At 39.7% G+C, this 27,783-nt stretch overlaps 2 protein-coding genes across 2 annotated transcripts in view; one reads left to right on the forward strand and one right to left on the reverse strand.

Annotated features, from left to right (window-relative positions):
• Window positions 1-5,583: 5,583 nt before the first annotated feature.
• immp1l (inner mitochondrial membrane peptidase subunit 1) lies at window positions 5,584-18,701 on the reverse strand. Its single transcript, XM_006779980.3, has 6 exons — window positions 18,576-18,701; window positions 11,167-11,277; window positions 10,990-11,078; window positions 10,595-10,721; window positions 6,591-6,701; window positions 5,584-6,043 (listed from the first exon to the last, which is right to left on the reverse strand). The coding sequence occupies exons 2-6, from the start codon at window positions 11,269-11,271 to the stop codon at window positions 5,963-5,965; spliced, it is 513 nt and encodes a 170-aa protein (XP_006780043.1). The 5' UTR covers window positions 11,272-11,277; window positions 18,576-18,701; the 3' UTR covers window positions 5,584-5,962.
• A 22-nt stretch (window positions 18,702-18,723) lies between these two features.
• The window catches only part of elp4 (elongator acetyltransferase complex subunit 4), a 54,493-nt gene continuing 45,433 nt past the window's right edge, over window positions 18,724-27,783 (forward strand). Inside the window, exons 1-3 of the mRNA XM_006779981.3 lie at window positions 18,724-18,936; window positions 20,134-20,169; window positions 27,340-27,461. Of these exons, the coding sequence (XP_006780044.1) occupies window positions 18,759-18,936; window positions 20,134-20,169; window positions 27,340-27,461 (336 nt within the window). The 5' untranslated portion in view covers window positions 18,724-18,758. The remainder of the gene's footprint in view (window positions 18,937-20,133; window positions 20,170-27,339; window positions 27,462-27,783) is intronic.

Below are 27,783 nucleotides of genomic sequence, written 5' to 3' on the forward strand. Positions count from 1 at the left end.
ATCGACAGAACGAACACAGCATTTTCTCATACACAATGGATTCCCCAAACTCACAGAACTGCCGTAATGACCAAGTCTCTCAACCCATAGTGATGGTTGATGTTTGGCTTGCACTGTTGCTGATATTGCCCCCTCCCCCTGCTCTCTCCTTTCAAGTCCACCCATTTGACAAAGTGAAAACAGCAACAAAAACACAAACAAAAACCTCCCCCAAGCTCAGGCACGCACAGCCAAACCTGACATTCTAATTAGTTTTAAAAGTAATTGCTCGAAATGATTAGTTGAGTTGGGCCACTTTCCCTTGTTACCTCTGAATTGGAAATATAATTGTTGCGGACAGTAATTGGCCAGCAATAGACTGTTGGTTATTGTAGTCTGTTGTGGACGGCTGCATCATTACCAAGGCTTGGATGCAGTTCAGCTTTTGAACTACAGTGACCAAAGAGGAACACAAACACACACGCACGCAATGCTCTGCTTCCCCATGCCAGCTCTCCATCACCACTCGGGCCCATGCCCCGCTCTAAGGATCTAAGTTCCTCTTTCTTTGTCCCCTCCCTTTGTTGCTCCCACCCTCATGTACCTTAGGGGCAAATGGACTACTTGTTGAGAGAAAGAAAGGCTGCAAGCTCCGAAGAGGAGAATCGTCAGCTCGTAGATGGAAAAGGGGTGAAGCAGCAGAGAGCCATTGCAGAGAAACGAGACAGGACTCGTGAGTTTGCTTCTTAGTTTGAAGAATTATCAACACAGAAAGTTGCAAAGCTGCTCTGGTGAATGACATCCGAGTTTTTTATGTGACACCAACGTGACTACACGTGTCCCATCTGTGTGTGTGTTTGTGTGTTTCTTTGTGTATGCTCTCACTGTTATTGCCAGGATCAGCTTCTGTCTGTTTATGTTTGTTGTACAGAGTTTCCTTTGCTAAATTGTGTGGAAGCCAAACAGCTCCCATCAGTAAACCAGGCAGAAAGGGCTGCGTATCCCGCTACGGGATCCAGGACATGCCAGGGGGACCACATACACAGGCACATACACATACGCACAATGAGAGTACCTTATTCTCCCTGACTCACAAGCACACATCAACTCACTAATTAACTGACAGTTAGCGAGAAAGACAGACACACACTGTATATATGTGAATGTGGGTGTGTGCGTTTGAGTGCAAAAGGTATATACTGCATCAGATTTCTATGCGTGTGTTACGATTATGTTAGGATATCACTGAGAAATCAAGATTAGTTTGGGTTGATAGACTTTCAGCAAAAACTGAGCAAATGTGCATCTTCCAATTATGCATTACTTCTCTCTCTTACACTCAAAGCGATATAGGTCATGGCTGTCAGACTAAGCCCTCACCCTTCCTCCTTTCTCCATCACTCCTTGCCTGAGGGTTGAGTTCCCATACCTCGTCCATTTGGACCCTCAGTAAGTGTACTGTATGTACAGTAGAGACCTCACACCCAATGCACATCTCACCCACCCGTTCCATTAGAGGAAAGAAGCACTCACTCTGTTCACTGCCTTTAGGAGAGGGAGTGGGAACTACGACCAAAGATAGGCTAATGTCCCATACCCTGTTTCAACACAAGCTATACAAGCATAACTTTTAGTATTTACAAGTTCTTATTTCTTTTTTGAAACCAAGCTAAAGTTGCATTTTGCCTTCTAAATAGTCTTTGTTGTTAGTTCTTTTTTAAACTCTTTGATTAGTGGACTGTGAGTATTGACAGCCTGCTGTGTGTGATCATCACAACAAACTGACAGTAGGGAGCTCGATAGCCATCCGACCCAGCCTCCAATACCATCTGTCTACTATGGATCTCTGGAGGTTGACGTCTGTTGGCTTGGGAGATGTACACACCACAAGCCTCAAGGGCTGGCAGAACTGAGTTGAAGGAAGTGTGTATGCCCCAATTGAAGCTGTTCAGTCATCTTCACACACAGAATAGGGACTGGTGGAGTATACCCACTCTTTTTCATGATCTCTTTCACTGTCTTTCTCCCTCCCTCCCCCTCTCTCTCACAGAAAAGCAAAAGTGATCAAACGCTACTGTGATGTCTTAATTAAGAAGTACTAACAGGCTTGATTAAAAGAAGAGAATGAAAGGATCCATCAATGAAAGGAGTAATTCCCTTATCAGCTAACTGCAACACAAGTGGGCGGGAGAGGAGGGAGCGTAAAGGGAAAGTGAAGAAAGAAAACAGGATGCGTCAATAGAATGGGAAATATGCAAACAGAGAAGGAACTGAGGCATGACTGAATTCATACAGCAGCGTGACTGACATCACTCCAACTCCTCAACTTCAATAAAGCATCGACAAGCAAAAGTTCAGCGCAATTAAGACTGGACAGGTTTTCATAAGTGGCCTTCTGCTAGGGAGATATAGCTTGAGAATGAGCATATTTTCGTTTGCATGCAGCACTAACAGAGACATTTGGCTGTCAGGGTAATGCCGCTGCATCTGACCCAAGTTTATTTTTGGGTCACAATCTCCACCGTGGGTATGAAAACAAACAAACCAGGCCATTACCAGCGATGGGTGGTTCTCTTACTCTCTTTACCCACACCTCCCGCTCTCCTCTTTCACGTGTCTTTGCACTTTTAAAGGATTCAATTAACCTGAAATGAACTAAGGAATCAAGCAAAAAGATACCGCCTGTCTTCCCTTCACTGCCCTATATTCAGCTTTTCTCCACTCCAGTTCCCTTTTGTCCCATCTGCTCCTTCCAGCTATTTCTCATCTTCCTTTTTCTTAACGTGCAACAGTTTGAGGAAATACAGCAAGAGCGAGGGAGAACCCTGTGCTCAGTTAAAGAAAAAGAGAAATAAAGAAAAGCTTACAATGAAACTAAGAAATGTGTTGTTTCCCATTGTAAGAATGTCATTTAACAGCATCAGATCTTTTCATTAACTCTTCATTGGCTAGAAGAAGAAAAAGGCAAATTTAAGAACTTCGGATTATAGTAAATACATGAAAGAAAGATAGCTACTGCATGTTTGTAAAAGACACTTTATCAAGGTAATTTGCTGCTCTGAGAGCAATAGGAAGGCTGGATCATCAGTAATTTGAATACTAAACCAGCTCATAGCCACAAAAGCACAGGCCAGACACAGGAAATACCCTCAGTACCCCCCAAAAAAGTTGAAGGTGTTTTTCTGAAATGTTTAATCATCCATGAGATTTTTTAACATGAAATAGCAGGAAACAGCCATTTGTTATGGAAAGATGGTATTCTTTGACAGTAAAGTCACACCCTCGGTGTCTGCCATAATCAAAAAGCTACAGCTGCGTGTGCACATTACAGCAATATAAGTCCCTTCACACAAATGACCTCACATAATGCAGTGTAAAAGGGAGATGACATAGCAGACTACCCCCCAAAATAAATAAGAATTGTAAAAAAAGAGAGAGATGTGATTATCCCACTTTAAAACACAAAGCATTGGAATTAATGAAATGATTATTATCATTATTTTCACCAAAGGATAAATCAGATGAGAGGTTATTGGAGGTAATGTGTCTACTTAAAGGAACTTGCTAATTGGCTTAACTTGGTGACTACATTTAAATTTTATATACAGGTTTTAAAACACAAAGCATGTGATTTATGCATGAAGTATTTTAGTTATGTTATGTATATCTACTCTCTTTAATTTCAGTTCAGTGTCTGCTGCTGTTTCTTGCTGATAATTGTTAGTTTTAGCTCTGCATCATTCAATTTGATTTAGATGTAGTATATACTACCAATGAGTTTCCACTAAAAACTATTTTTAAAAATGCAAAAAAAGAGGGAACTTCTTTGACACCTCAGAGATTGTTTACAGGTCTTGCGACGTACCTCTTCAATGTGTGGATTCCAACTGATCTGTGATGTGCCATTTGTTTGATAATCGACTTTATATGTCTCCATGTCCTCTTACAGAGGCAGCAGACACACCTCCGCCCCACTGACAACCCACAGCCTGACTTTGCAGTGCTGCATACCTCAGCACAGCTGTCTGTTGTCCGTTTCTTCCGATCTCTATCTCTTCCTGCCTCACTCCCCGCTTTGTGCCCACTCAGCATGATAATGATATACACCTCTGCCCAGTCATCTCTTTGTAGCTCTGGTACAACTCAAAGTATGACAGCAAAGGCAACATACTGTATATTGCGTATCTGTTTACCCTACCTCAAGGAAAATGCAGCTTAATGCTGTATTTTTTAAATTAATGGCAAAACATTCACTTCAGAGTGCCTCTGTACTTGGGGAAATGTGTGACAGACGTACTTAATCCAGTAGACCTGAAGTGGAGTAAATCCGCTATCTTCATCTTTAACCTTGTTAACATTACTTAAATCATAAACAGCTTTTCATCCACGGGGCTTTAGCTACACCAGTGAACAGCCATAGCTCCCTCTATGGGGCAGTATCTTTAAAGGGACACACTAAGATTACTTGTGTCAGCGTTCTAGCTTAGTGGTGGCATTGTGTTGACACACAACAGATGAATATAAAATCTTACAAAAAACAAAAATGTGCTTGAAGCAAAGCCCTGCAAAAGTATTTTTTATATACACAAATATAGTACACACACACACACACACACGCACACACAATCTTGAGTGTCCCTCCCAGCAGGCACAATCACACTCAGGCAGATAATTCAGTGTCACAGAGAGCCTTGTCTCTGACCCTCTGGCCCCCTCCAGACAGAGGAAGCAGCTGGACAGGGACCCACGGCTGCCTAGAACTCACTTCCCTTGGGGAGCTTAAAGAAGAAGAGTCCCTATCTGCCTCAGAGAATGACCAGCTGAGCATCCAGGGCTCAGTATGCCACTGTACGGCTATGTCCCTGTGTCCAGAAAGGCCTAAGCAGGATGAGAAAGTCTTCAAAATCTGCAGCAGCACAATGCTTTAAGTGAGTTAACACCCTGATGAAAAATATATCACAGCTAGCTTGGTTTTGCAATTAGATCCATTCTATTCTGTGAATATTCTCTGCCCACAGCTCATAGGATTGGATTTTTTCTTTGTGATTGTGTTTGAATATTTACCTGCTGTTCAAAGGTGCAAACCACATTACTTACAAAAGATTTATTTTACAAAACAAGGACATATAGCTAATGATGTACCCATTTTGCACCCATGATTAGCAATGACAACACCCATTTTTAGGTCTTTCTAAGACACGTCCATGCAGTTCTGTAAAACCTAAAACCTATACAGTATATGACAAAGGAATGAAGTTTTTCCAAGTAGAAATCTGCAGTAGCAGTGATAACCAGTACATGTAAACAGTGTGAGACTTGATATTTTTAAATGTACGCATGAACACATGCGCACACACACACAGAGCCCCTTACTAAGTGCGTATTAATATTGTATGGTTAAATGGGAAGTGCTAAGATTTTTTCAATTGCCTTGGCAGCCTGATGAAATATTAAACATTCAGAGAGTTTTTGTTGTAGCGTAATACCAAGGAAGGGTAAACATGAAATAAATAACAGATTTTAAAGGAAATGTGACACATAATGCTGAAATACTTACTTTTAGTTCAGACAGATATCACTTTTTCAAGATTTACAAATAGCCAACAAAAAAATTAAATGTACAGTTTTGGTGCATTTCAGCACCACTTACATAAAGCAACTGAACTCACTCAATCGTAACTTCTGATTTCTGAATAGTGTTTGCACTGTTTGGTATGATTAGTCTTTTAATACATTGACATAGCTGCTATTACTAAGTCGGCACAATCCCCAGTTTAAATCTTATGCATATTTGCCCCTGCCAGCTCTGCCATTAGCAGTTCCACAGAGATGCAGCATCTCTCACTGCTGCATCTTAATCAAATCTTGAATCTTGATCTTAATCAAATGGGCACGATTAACTTTTTAAAAGAATTAACACTTTTATTCAAAAATGAAAAAGTCAAGAACAAGTACAAATATAAACAAAGCAGACAAGTCAATCTTAGTCCGAGTCGCTCTGAGTTTTAATGATCCGTTCTGTTGGACTTTCACTCAGGGTCCCAAAACTATGTGGTGGCCAGAGCTGTACGGGACAAAGGGCGACAAAGAAAGAATGGATTAAAAGAGAGAGAAGACTGGCATAAGTACAGAATAAAGGTGCTTCTAACCATATTGCACACTTTATCACACGGTGTGACACATTTGCTAATATGAATTTTAATGACACCATTGACATCATAGCAAATCCTGTGATTTCATCAGCTGTCATAGTAGGGCCTCCAGTGGAGTGCTGCTGTCCAATCAGATGGACAGAAGGTTGGCTGACCCGTTTACAGGGTCGTGGTTGATATGACATCCAGTGACACGACAACATAGCAGAATGGAAAGCTAAACAATATGTTGGCTAGGCTTTGGTCAGTCAGACGCACTTGCTTTGAACTTTTAACTGACTCATGGCATTAAATTGTGCTTAAAACAGACATTGTTTGATAATAATAATTTAAAAAACACACACACACATATAGGTTGGCCATGAAATTAGTCCCTAAAACTCTTATAGGAAGAAACTCCACAAATACCCTTTTTTAAATATACATATATGACAATGCAGAGTAGACCTCCCCCATTACCTTTAAGCAAACACGCCCTCGGATGAGGGCATAGGGAATTGGGCCATAGTTCCTTGAGTCAGTAGAATTCCTAAGGTTATCCCCTTCTAGCCACACATGGCCTTTTGGAACCTGGAAACATTGGCACACATTGGAAGAAGGCAAAAACAAAAGTTCATAATGTAAACACCTCTAGTCCACAAAAACGGAATGAGATAGAGTCTTAGAGTCTTAAATTGCACCATTACTCAACTTTAAGAGACACAAGTGATTTGATCTCATTTAGCGAGAACCCCTCCCCATATTCCAGACAACCCTCCCTCCTTAGCCTATCTTAACGTTAACCTGCTTGTCCCTCTTTAACCTCGCACCGTCTTAGGAGAGGGGTCATGGGTAACGGGCAGGGTCGGGCGAGAAGGGATTTAGAAGAACTTCAAACAGGGTCATTAGGCTGTTGGCTGAGATCTGAGCCCCTTTTACCCAAGGAGGGCAAAGCCAGAGAGAGGCCTGAGATAGCTGGGCAGCAAAAAGAAAGGGAGCAAGAGAGGAAGAGAGAGAATGAGGGAGAGCTAAGCTGCGGCTAGCAGCAGTGTCCAAGGGTCTCCACCGCAGTCCGACCTGCCAGTGGGGCGGTCATCCGAGCGCTCTCTAATTCACAGTGACACCAATTATGATTAATCTCATCACTTTAGGAGAGTGGGCTTGTCAAGTCCCTAATTAAGTGCGCTGTCCCCCCTATATGTGCAGACAGGATCAACAACACATTATATTGTCATAATGGGCATCACAATCCACGAGTCTATTTTTGTGTTGCCTAACTTTTTAACGGCAAAAGTCCTCTGGAGGAAGAGAATAACGTGAATAAAGACAGAATATTATCCGCACTGAGGTGACGTCACATCTTTCCCTCTGTATTCCTTATCAGCCGGCTCTCTGATTAGAGTCTTGAGTACTACTGTGGGATGCTGCATTTCATTTCATATTTGATAATTGAGACAGATGATGTGACATAATCACAAGCCAGTGACACGTTGACCTAACACGAGGTAAACAACTCAGTGAATAACGACGACACAAATGAATATCATTAAAGGAGTCATCTGAGAACCATATGTCAGCATGCTGGATTCTCACCATTACACCTCATTAACATGGTAACATATGCTGGCTCCCAAGCACAGGAAAAAGAAACACAACCGTTTGTCATCTGCCAAACCAGAACCCCCCGTTTCTCCACATTCTCATCTTTTTTCAAAATATTATCTCTACTGTGCTTATCTTAAAGGTTACTTAGTCAGTACCTCTTAAGAATTTGTGCGTAGTGTAAAAATCATTGAAAAGCAAAAACTCCTGATGGCATAATTTCTATTTAAAGGCCTAATCAAAAACATTGATTCAGACCAGCAACGTCTGACTGACAACAGCACTTTGTTTCAGTGTTTATGAATCACTTAAATCACTTCATAGATAAACCAAAACCTGAGTAATGTCTGACTTTAAAGATCCACTAGGCAGTATTTCACCAAGTGAAAAAGTGAAGAGGTCTGAAACTTGAACCTGCTGCACTGCGACCAGCGTGAGGATGAACGCTTATTCATATCACTTTGTAGGTGTGTGAATAATCCAAAGCAAAACAAAAAAACTTAGCAGGTCAAGAAAAAATCTCTCAATTAAAATGAAATGGATGCAAGATAGTCACAAACCAAACAATGCACATTTCAAAGAGTGTTTTTCAAAGAAAACTGCAGTTTCAGGCACAGGTAAAGAGAAGACTATGAGCAACGCTCGATTTCTTTTTGGGTACACATCAAGGTTGTAATTAAGATGTTTCTCTGTCCACAGGGTGTTGACATAAACCAGTAATTTGTCATTTTACCACATAATAGCACCAACATGTTTGATTTTGACAGAGGAGCCGTTATCAACAAATGTCATTTCTAACCACATATATTTCCAAAAATTCTGTTAGGCTCAAAACCAGAGCTGTTGCAGTTAGAGGCGGAGTCACTTTGATCAGCTCCGCCTGCGACTCTGGTGTGATGGATGGCAATGACTGCACCCATCCTGTGGTTGCAGGTTGGGTTGACGCCAGGCATTGTGTAGCTGTCAGAGACATGTCGAGAAGAGCTGAAACAGGAGCTGTATTCACTGTGGAGGTGTGTTGTTTAACAGCCACACCATTAAAGTGCTCATTATGTTAACATGATTGGGGTGGGGAATTATGTTAAAGCTTAATACAGGAATACTGAGTTCATCTTTCATCATATTGCTCTGTCTATCTTTACTGCAAAGAACAGAAAGCATAGCGTCATTTCATCGCTCTTATTTCTCGTCTCTCCATCTCTGGTATAATATTAGGGATCAAGTGTCATTGTTTTGACACAATAGCTCTGACACAGAAATCATTCCTAAAAGGTGACAGGGCAATTAGTGTGCTGTTGGATAGCTGAGGGTGGAGAGGGCCTGCCTGTCTGTCAGGACAGAAAATGAGGTGTTGACAGGGTGTAACACTCCCTTCCAAAATTCATCTTTACAGGTCCACCCATAATGCCTCACACTATTGTAATAATCACACAAACAGATCTATCCATCTGCTGGTGGGTAAAAAGCACCAAACACACATACTTGTGCAAACTGTAATTAATTATAATGACTTTGACTTAATCTAACAAAGATGTTACAAAGAGACACTGCCCTTTTAAATATATGCTCTACTTAAAAATGAACAAAACAAAAAAAAGCAAAACAAACAATGAAACTAACTGGTAACTGTGGTGTTGCACCTGCTTACACAAAGAGATATCCTGGTTTCTGAAACCCCAATATACACATTATATCTGTTACCGATCGTCAATGATGATGATAATTGGATCACTAGTTTGCAAGTTGTGATTCAGATGTTCTTAGTAACCTGATATATAAACCATCCTACTGAGATACTAAACCTCTGAATGGACTTAAATGAGTGAATTAAGGTGAAAGGACATGTAAAGTGAGTCTAAGTAATAATAGTTCCCCACCTAGTGGCAGATTTTTCAAGAAGAGACTCAAAACTAAGATATGTGTTGCTACATTCTGGTAACACAAATCACAACAGGGTGACACCATCTCTTTTAAGTTCAAAGTTCAATCTTCTGTATATATATATATATATATATATATATATATATATATATATATATATATATATATATATATATATATATATATATATATATATAAGATTATATACATATGTATATATGTATATAATATGAAAATGCTGTTTGTAAAAGAGAAAATATATACATTTCCTTTTTCATCCAGTGAATGCCGCTTACAGGCCTTGTGTTTTAAGTCTTTTAGATACACAACAGATTTAAAAACCATGCAAGATAAAAATCTTCGGTTCACACATACACACATGCACACAGACCCACACACACACAGCCTCCCGCCCATCAGTCTGTCCATTCGGCTGGCACTAACTCTAACAGGCTTCAGAGAGATTGCAGGCCTGAGCTGTGGGTGTTGGGGAGAGTAGTAATAGAAAAGCAATGACAGTGGTTTCAGCAGCAGAACCCCTGTTCACTCTCTGGTTTTATCACTGTTCTGAGGAAATATAGGTGTTGTCAAAACTGATATTTTGACCAATGACACAAAATGGATGTGTGCGGTCTAAAATGTAAACAACAGGATGATAGCCTATAGACTGTGGTACACACAAAGAATAAGCGAGGGACAGTTTTGCATTATGCATAGAGATTCTGCTTGTCATTTTTAGGGTGAAACAAACTATCAAGTGTTTTGCTGTAAACACCTTCTTCAATCACTTTCTATTTGCACTGTATCTTTTTAACCTTTTTTTTCCTTTCAAAGACAGTCACTGAGTTGTGGTTGTTTGAAGTAAAACTGCAAAGCTGCCACCAGAAACCTTACTTGGTAAATCAGGTAATCGCAATATGTATAAGAAAAGCAGCTAAGAAGCATGACATCTTCAGAAAATGTGGGCGTAATGATGATGATCCTGATGAAAAGATACTTACATATGTGTGGGTCTTGAACAAATCTGATGGGGAACTTGTGCAGACCTTGTCACCCTCCAATCCAATTACCCTTTTACAAATGTTCATATTTGGGTCAAATGGACTTTTTGCAATGACTATATCACCCCTGAAAGGAAACCATAAAACACGATTATTTAATAAGAATAGGCAAAAAGTCCCATATGATCTAAGACACCATTTGAAATAACTAGTAGGATATTAGTATTGTTGTGCTTTCTTTTATTTTTAGGGGGAAAAAAAAGCAGAGAAATGGTCACAAATCAAGCAGTGAATCACAAATGCACACTGAAATGTTAAAATGTGTGCTATAAATATTCTAAAATGCTTGCTGTCATCTTTTTTTTTCCCGACTGCATAAACTAAGTGCAACCTACTTTTGTATTTTGCAAAGATGCCGACTCATCCGTTCAGAGAAGACAATATCCTCGTTGACAATGGTGGGCTCCATGGATGGACCAGAACACTGAATAAAAGCCAAAAAAAATTCTTTCTTAATTATTTCTTGTAAGAATAAAAAAAAGTCATTAAATCTGTAATCTTTTAATACGAACCACGACTAACTCTCCAATGTATTCAAAAGCACAGTGTGCAATGCAGCCATACTGGATTGTGTAGCCCACAAAACCAAAGGTCTTCCCCAGCACACGGCGGAACATCTCAACCTACAGAAGAAAGCAGCCATGGATTATAATGCAATGTCATCGAAGTACATGCTTGATCCATTTATGGTAGGCTTATGTTCTTTATGGGATTTCTAAAAACAAAAGCTGTTTTAGGGTTAATGCTTAAAGGTGTGGACAAGGTTGTCACAGTTGGCCTACTGCTAAGATGGCACATTCTATGGTGTTTCATTCACAGAGGCTGAGCGGCCAGTTCACACCAGAAAACTGCCCTGAACTTTGATCCTGCGTAGGATGGACCAATCAACACCTTGTGCTCAGGTGATGGACAAACACAGAAGCTGTGACACATCCAGCCAAGCAGCTCTGCACTGTCGGCAGCTAGTCCCTGACACTGTGCTGCCTCCATCACCACCACAGTCATTAGAGTAGTTATCAACTTCTGTCAGCACCATAGAAACAAAAAGACACCAAAAGCACCCAAACAACTGCCCTGCAAACACTGCCACATGAACACACACAATGAGCACCCATGTGTCTTCTAAGCAAACATCCCAGGCACACTTAGGTTATTGACTTTTACTCAAGCTGCAACCTGTGGGGTGGTTGGAGAAAAGAGAGGCAGTATTTACACACTGTTGTACAAAGTGCATATGCGAGCCCCCCCACACACACACACATACACACGCGCACACACCCCTGCGTAAACACAAATGCAAACTGAAGAACAATAGATACAGCTTGGTTTTGATGTTAGCCTGCACCTCAAACATTTTCTTTTAGCTCACGCTGCTGTCCTGCCAGTCCACCACAGGGTAAAGAAATCTTCCTCTCCATCTCTTCTTTTCCTCCTGTCTCTTTCCCTCTTTCTCTCTCCATGTCTTCTCTCCCTCCCAGGGTATTATTAACCAAAGCAAGCAGAGCGGAAACCAAAGCCCCAAATCCTCAGAGCTCTGGGAATGACTTCCCAAAGATGGACAAGGATTAGACCCCCGATTTCTCCTTTGCCCCCACCACCTCCACTCCCTTTCTCCCCAGGTTCTCAACAGACCGGGTGTCAGGTGGCTCTCCCAGCCCTGCCAAAGGTGTTACCCCTAATCCCATTACCCTCCTCCACTCCTCTCCACTCTCCACTCTCACAGACACACAATGCTCTCTCATTCATTCTAACTATACATCACCTATTATACCCTCTATTCTTTTATCCCTAGCATGGTCTGTCTCTGGTCTATTCACCAACCTTTCTGATCCAAAAAAGAGCAACTCCATCCTTTCACCTCCCTCTGTGCTGCTACTCTGTTTCTTTCCCCGATCACCACTGGCAACCCTCTGCTTTTCACTACTACTTCAAATGACAAAGCTTGAGCAGGTGAAGGGAGACATATACGGTCAGGACAGGGCCCAGATGAAGTGCCCCCTTCCACTTGCAGCTTGCTCCGGTCTTGTTCTGTTCCACAGGAACTATAAACTCAGTCCTCCCCCAGCTGGTACAATAACACCTCTGGCCCCATAATTCCTCTGTTGGGATGCAAATGGTCTTAAGGTTAATGTGAACCTCAGGTCTGCACGAAAGCAACATGTTCATCTATATTCGTCAAGCTCTCAGCTTACTCCACCAGCATCTCTGCCATTCTGTTACTGTATTGCAGTCTCAGACATGATCTCATATGTGCTCTTCCCTCTGCCAGACCAGGGATCAGGAATCTTTGTTAGCACTTATTCTCAAAGCACAGTGGACAGCCTCCCGTACAGCTGCCCTCATATCTCTGTTTCATCACCCCCCTCCATTCCAGCATGCATTCATCATAGGTAGGGATTAAGGGACTTTGCATAACAAGATCACACGGCCAGTGACTGATATCAAGAGAGTCCATATGCAGCCGGCTGGTTTTCTGAGGCACCCTCTGTCATTGATAGTGTGTGTCTGTGCGTGTGCATGTGGTGTGTTGGTGTGTCAATGTGCACAGACAATAGCATTACCTATGTGTTTCATGGCAAGTGTATATGTTAGCTGCAGAGACTCCACTGGGATTCAGAACAAGGTGGACATCCACAGAGACCTCTGATGTGATCTCTATTAGCTCTAAATCCCCTGGGCAAAGAGTCAGATAACCCACACTATCTCGGTCTTCTAATAACCAGTGCATGTTTATTAAGGGGATATCAACATTAAATGAATGCTGTATTACAGCTGTAAATTCACAAACAGTCTCACTGTTAATCCAGGATTACATGCCAAACATGTTCATGGGAAAAAAAAAAAAAAGCTAGTGCGGCGCTCGCTGCAGAACCATCTGTGGCCATTGGCCTCCCATTGTCACAGAACAGTGCTACAGTGACGAGAAAGGGGGAGCCCAAATGAGTAGCTTTTGATGGAAACATTTCATTGTGTGTTTAACTCTGTGATCTTACTCCTGAAGAAGCTCTGCTCATTCAGACCAGAAATCATAAGTAGATGAATTAGGAGGGGGTGAATTCTGCTATACCAAATATGAGCATAAAGTGCTGCAGCAGTGCAAAAGCCTATCAGGACATTTAAACCTCTGTCAAAAACATTATTAGTCCAAAATTTGAGAATGCATACATAAAAAAGGGTTCCTGAATATTGCAATGACAACTAGGAGAAAGAAATGAAAGCCAATCAAAAAAAAGTGTTTCCAATATTTTCTCTTTAATTTCAGCAAAAGTAATGCTGCTTCAGTACTATCGGCTTACTAATGGATCGACATGAGATGTTTCTTAAAGGTTGTAATTAAGAAACTGAACTACATAATGTATTTGCTTGGAAAAAACACAAGGGGAAAACGCCTCAAAAATGAAGATAATCAGTGAAATGATTCCACTGCAGATTTGTTTCAATTAGAGTCTGCCAATATATGAACAGTAAACAAACAAACAAAAAAACAAAAAAACAAGAGAAAAACAGCCAAAAGCCAATAAAGGCTTATTACAACTGACACCTAATTAAACTCATATTATTGAAGCCATAAGGAAATATTCAGAAAGGAATTACGGCTACTAATCTCAAGAGATTTGACCCTGCCATGGCTGAATAGTGTTAATTGATATACATGGCCAGTCTATTAGAGCCACAAAGGGAATTTCAATCCAAACAGCACACAAGGGCCTTGCGGTGGACTTCTTACACAACTAAATTAGGAAAACATGGGCTGAGAGAGAACTGGGCAACAGGGGGGCTAAGAGGCTTACGAGCCCCTTGTCAGATATTCTTCTTCTCCCTAAGGATCCCAGATGGAAGGGAGTCTGGAGAAGCAGGCAGAGCAGAGACGGGATGAATCCTACCTCTGATGTCTTCCTCTGGGCAGCAGAAGGCAGGGGAGGGTGGGGCATAAGTCCTGTTGCGCAGAGCTTGACTTGATCTTAATGTGAGCTATAAAAAGGAGGAGGCTTGGCAACACAGGGGGTCTGTTTCAACTATCAGTGCAATCACAGATAATCCTACTGATTTAAACACAGACACCTGGCTTGATGGGGAGTGACAGATGTAAAAGTCCCAGTCACTGAGTACCATGTCTGGTCCCCATCTCTCCTAGGTCTGCCTTCTATCAGAAGCTTAATTGAAGGGACTGATCTCCATATTGCTCTTTTCATTGTTGCTAACGGCAACACAGCCGTGACACAGCTGAGCGAGGTTACTATTTGGGGCTGAGGATTTAAACCTGCAATCAATGGGTCAACCAGAGCAAATAATAGCAAAGTGATATGAATACAACTGCTATGAATTGAAAGGAAGTGTAGGTTGACAGAGTCCCTGGCCAATAATATTGAATGGGGAAAAAAAATCAGTCACTAAGCCTTATTGTACAGAGCACAAGTGATTGTGTTGTGCTGGCCTTGTGCTGACAGATTTTATCTGGTGTTGTATCACATTCACAAAGCCATTTGGGTTATGCACTGCCCAGCTAATGAAATGGCCTTTTATATTTTAACACTAACTGCTGACAGGAACCTCAACCTCAAACCTACAATTTTTAAAAATGCGATTTCCTTTGACTCAAGTTTCCATACTTTCTACGTCTCTTTTGTATAGGTCAGCTAAATATGACTCACTGTATTTTAAAACTACATCTGTAGAAAAAAAAATCCCAGGAAACCAAAATAAAGCTATTCAAAATATGGGATGGTGAATACATGGAAAAAGGCAAATCCTTAGACAAAATTAGTTGTGTACAAGACCTGTCCTATGCTGATTGCACTTGTTCCTTTAGAATAATGCTTTTCTTTCAGTGTTAACAAAACAAATATGTGCATGTTGATGATAATCTTGCATCCTCCCAACACACAAATGGAGCCGCTTCTCGCAGTTCAATGCTGATGGCAGAATTAGACTAAAGAAATCCAAACAGTCAAACCAGGAAAGGTCTGACATGTTATGACTGCTGCCATTATATTGCTCAATCAGATACAGATTAAAATGACAAAAACACCACAGAAAAACACTAGATCACACTTTGAAAGGGGGGAAATTTGTGCTATTTTTTCTGCAGTTAGACTGCTTTGTATACACTATCATACACTGAAGAGTGCAACAGAGCCAAAGGCTTAAACTGAGATTTAAGAGAATTAAAAAGGAGATGAAAGGAAATGTACAGAGAATGTAGGGAAAGAGACACATTCATACATCCCGCAAGTTGCACTGCTGAAGCAGGTCCTCCTCCTTTTGAGACCCAGGCCAGTCAGCGCATCTTATTTGCCTCATATAGGCTTACCACAATGCCCAGCGTTGTCAGTCATGATATATTCCCTTGGTCCCCTGTCAGCACACATAAATCTCACAGTGCTGTCAAAACAGCAGGACTGTCTGCTGAGAGCATTTGTAAAGTGAGCAGTTGGGCAATTGTTTCCTCTGGAGCATCACAGCATCCTGCGATCTTATGCTGCCTCTGGCCTCTCTCTGCCACACAAACCTTTTTGCAGATGTCTTAAGGATCACACCATTCACTCACCAGTCAACTTTTCCTAACACTAGCTTTTCCTAACAAAACAGTTGGAGTTCTTCACGAAATAGTTTTCGTCATGAACAGGCCAAATTCACATTTTGAATTCTCTGGAAAAGCACAAATGCTCCTGATATTATTCAATCCCATTCAAATTTCATTCAACAGCAAACTAGCATGCAGAATATGAGTACCTTGAAATCAAAGGAACTTACTGCAATTTATTAACGTTTTATGTTATTATTTCTGCCAAAAACCCATGTGCATTACACTCTACATAAAAGTGTAAATCTACCCTAAAAACTGACTTCTGATCACACTAAAGCAGTCAAACTATACTTAATTATTGTAAATTAATCCTACTGGCAACAGAGATGCAAACAGCTACTTGAGCATGTTGAATAACATTAAAAATAAACTAATTAGGTGCAAGGGTTTTTGGAAGAATAACAGTAATAATATAATTTTTGATAATGCCACCAATTCCACATAAAGGCTAACACAAATGTCTCCTATTCCATTATTGACCTTCACCTTCAATGGCCACAGTCATAAATACATTTGACATGAGAAACAGATTACAGGTTGGGACAGGGGCATGTGTACTATTATGTTATATCACATTTATCTCAGTTACTGGATATTGTTTTAGGGATGGGAAACAAAGAAAAACATTTTTCATGTTATTGCTTGATGTAGTTTTTCACTTGCTTCCTGGGGCCTCTTCTATAATCTGCAAATATTTTCCAGTTGTTGTCAGGTCTTGATTGCACAAAGGCCAGTTTAACACTGGGTCTGTGAAGCTATACTTTTATAATCTATGATTTGATACTACTTGCTGAAAAAAGCAAGGCCTCCCTTGAAAAGGTTGTTGTCTGTGGGGTGGCTGCAGCTCAGGTGGCAAAGCGCTTACTAACCAGGTTTGTGGTTTGATCCCAGTCTGCATGCCAAATATCCTTGGGCGAGATACTAACCCCAAGATGCTCTCTGAAGCACTTGTTGTTGATTGATTTGTTGCTAGTTGTTCTTTTGCTTTTTAACACACAACCTTTTATTCTTTTGAAGTCCCTGTGTTAATTTCTGGCATAGAATTAAAACATTAATTGGGCTTGAATACTTTGAAAATTCTTACATCAAGATGGCCATCCTTTAATGCAAAACAGAATATAAAAACAACAAATCACTACTACAAATATTGTGATGTACTTTTTTACAGCGCAATAGAGAACTGTGCAAGTCTTAAGTCCCATAATTTAATGGGAAAATGGTAAATAGGTACAGTTTGATCAAACATGCTCAAACATACAATATATAGATATATATAATACAATATATAAGCCCCCCCCCCAATGTTGAAAGTCAACATTTGGTATGAACAGCTGTATTCTTCAACACAGACTGAATTCTCTTAGACAAACTTTCTTTCATTAGTCTCCAGGAATAGTTTTACATCTTCTTAAAAGCTCTTTTTTTGGATGTTGGCTACCTTTTGTATCATTCTTTGACAAGATGACCCCACACTAATTCAGTAATGTTGAGGTCCAGGCTCTGGGCTGGCCAGTCAATGACTGATATTGCGCGTTTTCTGTGTTCATAATTCCATTAACCTTGAAAAGATCCCCTACAGCACTGGCTGTATGCAGCTTCAAACCACAACAGAGCCTCCGCAGTATATTTTAAAGATACCTGTATATGTTCACCGGTGTACCCTTCTCTTGACCTCTATACATAATGATAATTTGAACAAAAAATTCAAAATTTGGATTCATCATTTGACAATACCTATTGCCACTGATTTTCAGTCCAGTCTTTGTGTAATTTAGCATACCTCCGCTTTTTATCCGTTTCCCTTCATTAGGAATATCTTCTTGACAGCCACCCTTCCAATGAGATCATTTTTAAGTAATTTTTTTTAACCATTGCTTATGGACATCACTTTCAGATACAATAAATCTCCTGTAGATATTGAGGAGTGGCTTAATACCGCGACACATTATCGTACATTATCACGAAATATTCATATTATTTAGAATTTCAACGTAATGCATTATCGTTTAGTAATTTGTGTATTAAATTACAAAAAGATTTAAATAGTCTCTTTTACAAATATTTTAACACTGTAAAGTATAAAGGTAAAACAATTCAGTTTAAGCTGCTTAACATACAAGTATTGTCATTCATTAACGTATTTATAAGACACAATGTTCAGATTTTGTGTAATGAGGGAACGAGGTCATAATCAGGAGACTCGATATACTTTTAGGGACTGAGCGACTTCTGAATAACTCCTGTTATAATAACAACAACAGATAAGCTTAGGTTTTTGTAGAAAAATATAAAAACAAGACATTTAAACTATATAATGAGTGGAGTTGTACTCACTTTGTAGCGTGTGACTAAAAGCTCTCACCGGGCACTTACAATAACGGTTGAACTTCCCTTTTACGACTTCCAGGAGCGGCACTGTAACAACAGCGGAAGTCATTGGTTGAGCCTCACCAAACTCCTATTTGATTGGATAACACGTGCCAAAACACCAGCACGCGTCAGCACGTTACTGACAGTATGGCAGCCCCCGTGAATAGTGTGGGTAAACCCTCAGCCGAACGTCCACCGTTCAATAGTACGAGTTTTCAGAAGAAAACAAGGAGCAAGTTAATATCCATACCTGGTACTAGACCTTCGGTTCAAAACGGACAGCTCCTAGTCTCCACCGGTGTCACGTCACTCGACTATTTGCTCGGTCAGTCTATCATTAGGATGCTAGCTACAAAGGCTAGCAGTATTTCTCAATCTAACTTTCGCATGCTGGTTTTCACGTTACTGCAACGTACTGTACTCATATTATCAATGCAATGAGAAAAAAAGCCATTATATTAAGGACGAGTTATGACGTTTGACATTGCCAGGACAAGACAAATATGCTTTTATTTTAAACGCATAATGCATTTTCTAATTAGTACTAGATGGAAAAGCTGTCTGTGAGAAAACAGTGAAAACAACTAGGTAATTTTCACAATAAATGTTGATTATAACAAAATACCTAGAGGGCCTTATTCATTCCCAGTTAAATCCATTTCCCTATTACTTTTTACGCACATTTTATAATCAGTTACTTTCTTATTAGTTGTCTTGCACTGTGGTAAGCTAATTCGATAGTGTGGCAACTGCTGAGTTGTTGCTTTTCTTAATTCAGACTAAATCTATTAAGGCCACTTTAGTCTTAGGTTAGGTGTGGGTTAAATGGAGCAAAAAAATGATATCTGCCATTTTAATCAAGGTCTAACTCTTAATGAAGCTCCTGGCATAACAGAATAGGGCAGGTTTATAATTCAAATAGTCATTTCTGTAAAAAGTACGGTTGCCTGAAAGCATCTAACAGTTGAAAAAAAAGTACTACAATTATATTCACATTGTTATGTTGTCTAAACGTGTGAAAAAATATTTCTCCACAACTTCAAAATACTCTCTAGTTATGACAGAACCTTTGTGGCAACTGTACCGTCTATTGATTGTTTACCTGTCTGTCAGTATGTTGCACCTGTCGTTCTAATTTGTCATTTGACAAACGTTTTGTCAGATGAGCAGCTGACATAGAGAATGTGGCCATCAAAATAGTTTTTTACAGCTGAAGTACAGTTCATGGTTGAACAGATATAGACAAATGTTTTGACGCGTCTTTACTGAACAGTGATTAGCAGTGCTCGTGGAAACATAATCTCGTCACGACTTGGAGCTTATAGAGAGTTGCTGTTGTGCTCACTGTTGCGTTCATGGGTTCATTTGACAAAGTGACAAGTCTAAGTGTGTCTAGTGGAGATCCAAAAGGACAGAGATGTTAGCAGCAGTTGAATAAAGGGAGGGTTCATAGTGATTTGGACATATTTTATATATGAGACTAACATGTAACAAATATTTTGTTTTTTGTTTCCGCAAACAGGTGGTGGATTAGCAGTTGGAACAGTGCTTCTCATAGGTGAGCATGTCACTTTAAATTTCTAAGTATTGACTAGTTTATGGTTTCTGTTAATTGGACCAAAGAGCAAGTGTCAGTGCCTCAGGAGGTCCTTTTTTACCAGCTGCTATAAGACTGTTTAATGTACAGTGATGACAGTATGATGTTATCTATGCGTTGCATACTTGCTAATTAGTTAGTGGCTGTTATTTATATATGTATTAACTTTATTATGATTAAATATTGGTTTGGTCTTTGAGATATGTGGTAGCAGACATGTGTTGCTACTCTGGCAATAAAGCTAGCTAGCTAGCTAGCTAGCTCACTATCTATCTATCCTTTTAATTCAGGTTGAATGGGCTTGATATGAGAAAGCTTGTCTTAAAAGATAATTAAATATTTAGGGGTCCAAGTAACAAATAGTTCTAACCACAAAACAGACACTGTAATTTTTCAGAGTCTTTCTTCTTCCTATTATTATTATTATTGCTTCAGTGTTTTACTCCACACATCTTCAAAAATGCTAGGGTCTGCTGAGTGACTTGAATTGAATCAACAGAACGTGTTTGTTAGGCTTTGTGTGGATGTCTGCATCCACTGCAGTTTGTTGTGAATACAAGGATCTGTCCAGCCACAATGCAACAAATATACAAACTTCACATGCTTCCTCCAATCAGACTCCAACTCAGTTAAACATATACCTGCTGCCCACAGCTGTCAGGAAGTTTAATCCTAAAATTTGGGGTCAAAAGTGAAGCTTTAGCAGCCCTAAAATTGTTTTAAATCCTTTTCTTATAAATTATATTTCTGCCATAAAATTGTTTGTGCAACAAAATAATTTCTCGATACAGTCATATAAAAAAGAATTTCTTCTCAGGACTCTGTAGTTATGTGAAAAATTAAGTATATACCCCATGATTCAGTAGCTTATAGAACCACTTTTAGCAGCAATAACTTGAAAGAATCATTTTCACATTGTTGTGAATGAGTTTGGTCTACTTTTCTTTACAATGTTGCTTCAGTTCATTAAGATTTGTGGGGATGTGTTCATGCACTGCTCTCTTACGGCCTTTTAAGGTTCTTTAAAAACAAGCCATACTTGGTCAGTCTTTTTCTAACTGCACTGTCATGAACTTTTAACTTTGCAACATGCTAACTAAGCCCTCTGGATTCTGAGATGTAGGTCTGGGCTTGGGATGAATTTGCTAGGACTTTCACTGTTTTCCAGTTGAGAGTAATGTTTCTCACTGTGGACTCCAAGCTGTTTGACTTTGCTGCTGTCTTTCCTTCTTAGTACTATTTACAGAAGTGGTCACACTTGCTGACAGACAGTTAAATGAGTTAAGTTATTAAAGTTCATTTGATTAGCAGCACCCTTTTAATTCCTATGGAAGCAGTAAGAGTGTACTTAGTTTTTCACATGACTGCATAAAGCTATGTGGAAACTTTCATCTTCACCTTACTGTATATTAAGCCTCAATATGTGTGCAAAGGAATTTTAGATTTTTATATTTATTTTACTAAATTAAATTAAATAATACAACATATTACAAATATACAAAATATAATAAATAGCTCTAATATATACAAATAGCTCAATTATAAATATCCAGAATATTACAGAGATTAAAGATATATGATTGACAATCTACTCTAAACTGTAAACTTTAAAAACTTTGTTATTTTGTTGTTTTCACTGTAGACAATGTTCAAAAGGGTTTAACTATTGTTCTGTGTACTGTGCATTACATGGAGGAGTTGTACTGGGAGCCACAGGCAGGAATGTCGTTCAGTGGTGCATTTGGGTCATGTCATTCTCTCACTGAACATGCTCCTGTGACTGGACAGCACGTCATGGTCTGGGTGGGAGTGGATGTTTCCCACAATGCTGTTGTCCATCATTGTCCTTATCTTGGACAACATCCATCTCTCCAACACTACTTTAAGGGAGCTCCATCCAGCTCCATCCCTACATCCCTTCCTGTAGAGTGCAGTGGTGTTTTTAACCCAGTCCAGCTTATTATCAATGTGTACTCCGAGGTTTTTATAGTCGTCCGCAATGTCCAGATCGAACCCCTGGATTGAAACAGGGATCGCAGGTTTCCTGGTCCTCCTAAAGTCCACCATGAATTCTTTGGTCTTTGTCACATTGCATTGAGCTGCAGATGATGGTGCTCACACCATATGACAAAGGAGTCCACCACAGCCCGGTACTCTGTCTCATCATCCTCAAAGGTGCATTCAACCATTGTAGAGTCATCAGAATACTGAAGATGGCAGGTCTCTGTGTAGTGGCTGAAGTCTGTGGTGTAGAGGGTAAACAGGAAAGGGGAGAGGACAGTCCCGTGTGGTGCCCGGTGTTGTTGATCACCTTTTCAGACACACAATATTGAAGATGCACATATTGTAGTCTTTCTGTCAGGTGCTCAACAATCCAGGACACAAGAGAGGCATCCACCTGCATCACTTTCAACTTATTGCCCAGTAGGGTCGGCCTTATGATATTGAATGCACTGGAAAATTTGAAAAACATGACTTACAGTGCTCACCAGCTTCAGTCCACCCGTTACAAAGCTTTCTAAGTTCTTGAATCAACTTTTCTTGAAAATCTTCTCAATGGCATTCCTTTTCTTGTCTCTTGTTCATCTTTTCCTGTCAAGTTAACATTAATATGCTTTGATACAGCACTCTGAGAACAGCCAGCCTTTTAAGCAGTGACCTTCTTTACCTTATGGTCCTTGTGGAGTATGTCGGTAATCATCATGTGGACAACTTTCAAGTCAGCAGTCTTCATCGTGATTGCGATTGTGTATACTGAATGACACCAAGAGATATACGATATTTTTGCAGCACGAGTAGTAATTTACCTGAACACAGAGATAAATAATCTAATAATTTCAGGTATTCAAAGAAAAAAAGGATTTAAAATATTCCACTTTATGTGATGAATATAGAAGACATGAAATTCTGCCTTTTTGAATTCAGTCTGTTGCATAATTAGCTTTTTAGAAACTCTTCGCAGCAGTTTCAATGAAGAGATTTCAAGGCACATAGTTACTTTATCCTCTATATTCCTTTAGGATCAATAAAGTTATTCTTATTCTTTATTCTTATATTCATATATTCATTCGTGTAGAGCCAAAAATTAAATGTATTCCAGAAATGAAATCAGCAAGCTACAGCTGACAATATTGATGGTTGTTCTCTCCATCTTTGTCTTTAACATGTCGCTGTCTAGCAGAATGGCAAATAGACTGATGACCCTTTGGTCTCCAGTTAGAATCCCAGGTGTTCACACTTTTACTGTGATCCTTAATTAATATGCTCATCTGCAGATGTGTTATAGAACTTTTCAGAATTACATTCAAAGCAAGTGGATTTTCTGGGGACATAAATGTCTTCCACTGTATTATTATTGTTATTATTATCATTCATCATAGGCTAGGCTATATGCACTGGTGGACAGTAAGGTTAAGATAGTCATGTTTCCCCTTGAAGCTGTAATTTGTGTGTAGCCAAGGCCTATACCAACTGATGATATTGCTTTGCCCTTTAATTCATCCCCCCAATCGATGCAGGAGTCAGTGATTACACACTAATGCGTTCTTCCCTTCCATTTTGTGAATCAATGTACGGTTGGTTTCATCTGGTAATGAGAGACACAGTAAAGGTGAAATGCGTGTGTGTGCATTCTCTTGTGTTTGTCTCTCAAAGAGTGGTGTGTGTGTGTGTGTGTGTGTGAGAGAGAGATGGTGTGTGTGTGCACACTGTGCTGTCTCTGTGTCTGTTTTGTTGTGTGGGTGGGTGGAATCGGGGGAGTTTGGAGTGTGTATTTGTTTGTGTTTGTTTCAGGCAGTCGTCTCCTACACTCTGCCCCTTTAGCTGTGATGGCCTGTTTGTGAGACACAGACATAAAATTATCAGACTGGTCGTTGTCTGCCTTTGAAGTGTCTTGAGCTGTCCATCCTGATTTGTCATCCAGAGGGGGATCAGTCCAGTATGGCTGCTGTCTGAAGATCTCTCATCTCTGTGTTTTTGCAAGAGGAGGAACAAAGCCTCCAAGCTTTTATTATTTTGGTCATGTATTGTCTCATTCTTATAGTTTTAGTAAATGTCTCTTTTCTTTAATCAGCCATTACCGTTAAATTTCACTACATTTTATGACACGTGAATGAAGGTGCTCTTTGACTATATACATGTGGACTATGTTGAGAATTGACCACAATGTAGATGGTGATTTAGAAGATGACATGTTTAACTGTTATTATTATGGTAGAATTTCTGCTAGGATGCTTAGTGACATAGGTGGCTTGAACGATATAACTTAAATATGCGATAAAAAAGACAATCCTGAAGTAACTCACAACTCAAACTCAGTTGTAAGAGTTGGTTGGATGCCAATTGGTTCAGTTTAGTCAGATTTAGATGAAAAACAAAAGATAACTGAAGGGTATACTATGAAGTAAGGAAGTTCAACATAGCTGGGTTTTCTTTGTGTTGGCTGGCTTGACAAAATCTAAACCCCCAGTCAGAGATAACGGGTATCACAACAGTAGTTGACAACTTCAAGCTATGTGCATGCTCACATAAAAAAGGAGGATTTCACAAGTCATATGACTGTTTTTTCTGCACAATATGATCCCTACGAGTGCCACCTACTTCAGTTGGAGACATTAACAATTAATGATGATAAAATGGCAATAGAACACAAAAAGTCTAATAGCAAAAGACGAGAGATTAATGCTGCAGAAAGTGATTAATATTGGGATTTAGCACAAAGCAATAAAATAAACATTTTCACTTTAGTTTTTTTTATTTCTGATGTGACAGCCGTAGATTAGATATTTGAAACTTTAAACTCAATACATTTTAATATTGAACTGTCCCAGAGCCTACTGAAAGAGATGTGAAAATCACTTTTTTTTTTGCCAAATCAAAGCAAAATTATTTTTATTGGTTGAATGGGTATTCTTGGTGATAAATAACTCAGTTAAGGCTTAATATAGCTCACATATACGTTAATATTCCTTCGTAATATATGGTAAACAAAAAACTTTATAAGAAGTGATAAAAGCAAAGAAAAACCGAGTAAAGGTTCTCTGTTAAACTCGATAATAATTACGTATAAATCAAGTGTATGTTATGAGGGAATTGTGAATTTCATAAGTAAACAATAGCATGAATCATGTAGGTCTTATAAGACTTACATATAAAATAAAAGTATTTTCTTTTGGAGGAAATAGAGATGTTTTTTCTATGTATTTTCTGTATGAATAGCTTCTTATCTGAGCTTTAAGGACACAAATATTTTAAATATGTTTTAAAGGTACATTTTTTGGTGTTAAGGTGATCAGTCAGAAAAATCATAACACCACAGGTTTAACATTAATAAACTGCGCAAAGACAAATGGCAGTTGTGAGTTGAACCCTACCATTGGAGATACATTAATAGACATTAAAGGCTTGCAAATGCTGCTAAATTAACCCTTATTTGTAGTAGTGTTTATAGTAGTGATTCACTTTTTGAAAGCTTTTTTAAACAACTGTATTCTTTTGTTTACCTGCTGTGTGTCCTAAATTTAACTCAGCTGCTCAGCAGAAATAATAATAATAGTACTTTATGGACCAAAGACATACAAGGGGAAACATTGTGACCTAGATATTTTCTCCCCTGCAGCTTTAGTAGATATGATTCAGGACTCTTTCTCTCCCGCTCCCTTGTTTGAAGGCAAATGAAGCAGAGGCATTCCCCTTTATCGAACCTTAGTCAGAATAACCAAAAAAAACAACAACAAAAAAACAAAGATGGGGGAAAAAATCATCCCATGACTGTCCAGAGTGACTGATCTACCTCAAAGATATGACTGTCCCCCACCCCCTGTTGCTCCTATACCCTGCCACCTCCCGCCGCCTCCTCATACCCCCCGCCTCAACTGCCTAATGACTCCTGGAGGTTCCATTTGTAAGGCTCCCATAGAAACACAACTACAATAGGCCCCATCTTGAGAGGGCCCATCTGGGAGTCTTTGTGGGGCCTGCTGAAAGCCACAAAGGCCTGCTGACCTAGAAACCCATCAATAAGAGAACAGGGAGCCCCACCGACAACAAATTGAAGAGCCATGGAATTTCCTTAGCCATCCTGAGTCCGTAGGTGAGGACCTGGACCAGGAACGTGGGAGGAGAAGGGAATTCTCCGGATGTTCGAGGATGACACCTCAGGATGTCATTCCCAAGCTGTCAGCTGTATGCCCATTACCTTCAACTGTCACTGCTGCCTTTGTCCTTGTGCCCACTGGTTGTCATTGTGAAGAGAGGCCTATGAAATCTTTACAAAATGGTGATTGTGACAGGAAGCAGCAATAGCATGCTGTGAAGGGTTCTGGGCCCTGCTCTGTAGGGTTTCATATTGATGATGCAGGTTTTTCTGCTGGTTTGGGGTGAGGAATGGACGGGTGGCTGCTTTGTACGCAAGAACAAAGACTACTTTTGGGAAAGTGTGTTTGCTGTTTAGAATTATGTGCCGGTCCATTTAATGCCTCCTCTAATGTGGCTCTAATGTCACCCCTCAGAGCAGAGATCTGCCCACCGTGCACAACTAACTTTTTACACTGTTAACTACACCTGATGGAAATGACGTGAGAATGATAGTGAAAGGATGCCATTGCCACTTGAATGCACAGAAAAATCTGAGAGATTCATGTGAACCTGTGTCAGGAAGCATTTTGAGAGAAGCTCCTACCTTATCCTACTTCTGCCTTCTCTTGTCACTTGTAGTACCTTTCCATTTAGTGGGAGGGTCCAGGTGAATGCTTAAGGCAGGTGTCTTTGTCTCACCTCCACTGCTGTATGACAAAATGATAGAAATACTGTTTTAAGACCCTAACAAGAAAGGTGAAGATGTCATCTCCACTTTGATAGTCAGATCACACTACATGTTCCTGTGACATGTCGATTGCCACTTCATGTCCCTCTTGAGGTAACCAGAATGTGGTCCTTACATCAATTACAGTTTGCAGTTGTGATGTGGTCACGAACTGCTGGATCTGTGATGTGTGAATGAATGTTGAAGAAGGAAAGAATAATATCAACAATGTTTGGCATTAAACAGTTTGGCATTAAACAGAGATTTTTTTTCACTTATTATCAAATTCTAATTATTGTTGTCTTTGTTTTATCAATATTTCTTTTTAGAGGAGGATCGATTTGATAGCTACTCTCGCATGATCCTCAAGTACTTCCTGGCAGAAGGAGTGGTGTGTCGGCATGAACTTTTTGTTGCATCAGCTCAAGATAACCCTGATGACATCTTACAGGTATGAGGGGAGGTGTCAGCAATTCTGTAACAACTTGAAATGAAACTGAGGTACTGCAAAGGATGATTTATTTTTCTAAGCTGCGAGTTTTGACAAACCACTTGCAAAGAAGCCAAGGTGGCCTTGTGTTGTTATGTCTGCTTTAACATTTTCCCTTCCAACATTCAAACAAAAAGAACTTTGTTTGAATGTTGGAAAGTACTTGTGGATGTTTGTATAATTTTTATATATATATATATATATATATATATATATACATACAGATATGATAGCTTTTTTTGTGCTCATAATATAAACCCCCACCTGCTTTACAGTGCAGGCA

This window comes from Neolamprologus brichardi, chromosome 1 (genome assembly GCF_056152115.1).
Source record: "Neolamprologus brichardi isolate AB-2024 chromosome 1, ASM5615211v1, whole genome shotgun sequence".
NCBI classification, from domain to species: domain Eukaryota; kingdom Metazoa; phylum Chordata; class Actinopteri; order Cichliformes; family Cichlidae; genus Neolamprologus; species Neolamprologus brichardi.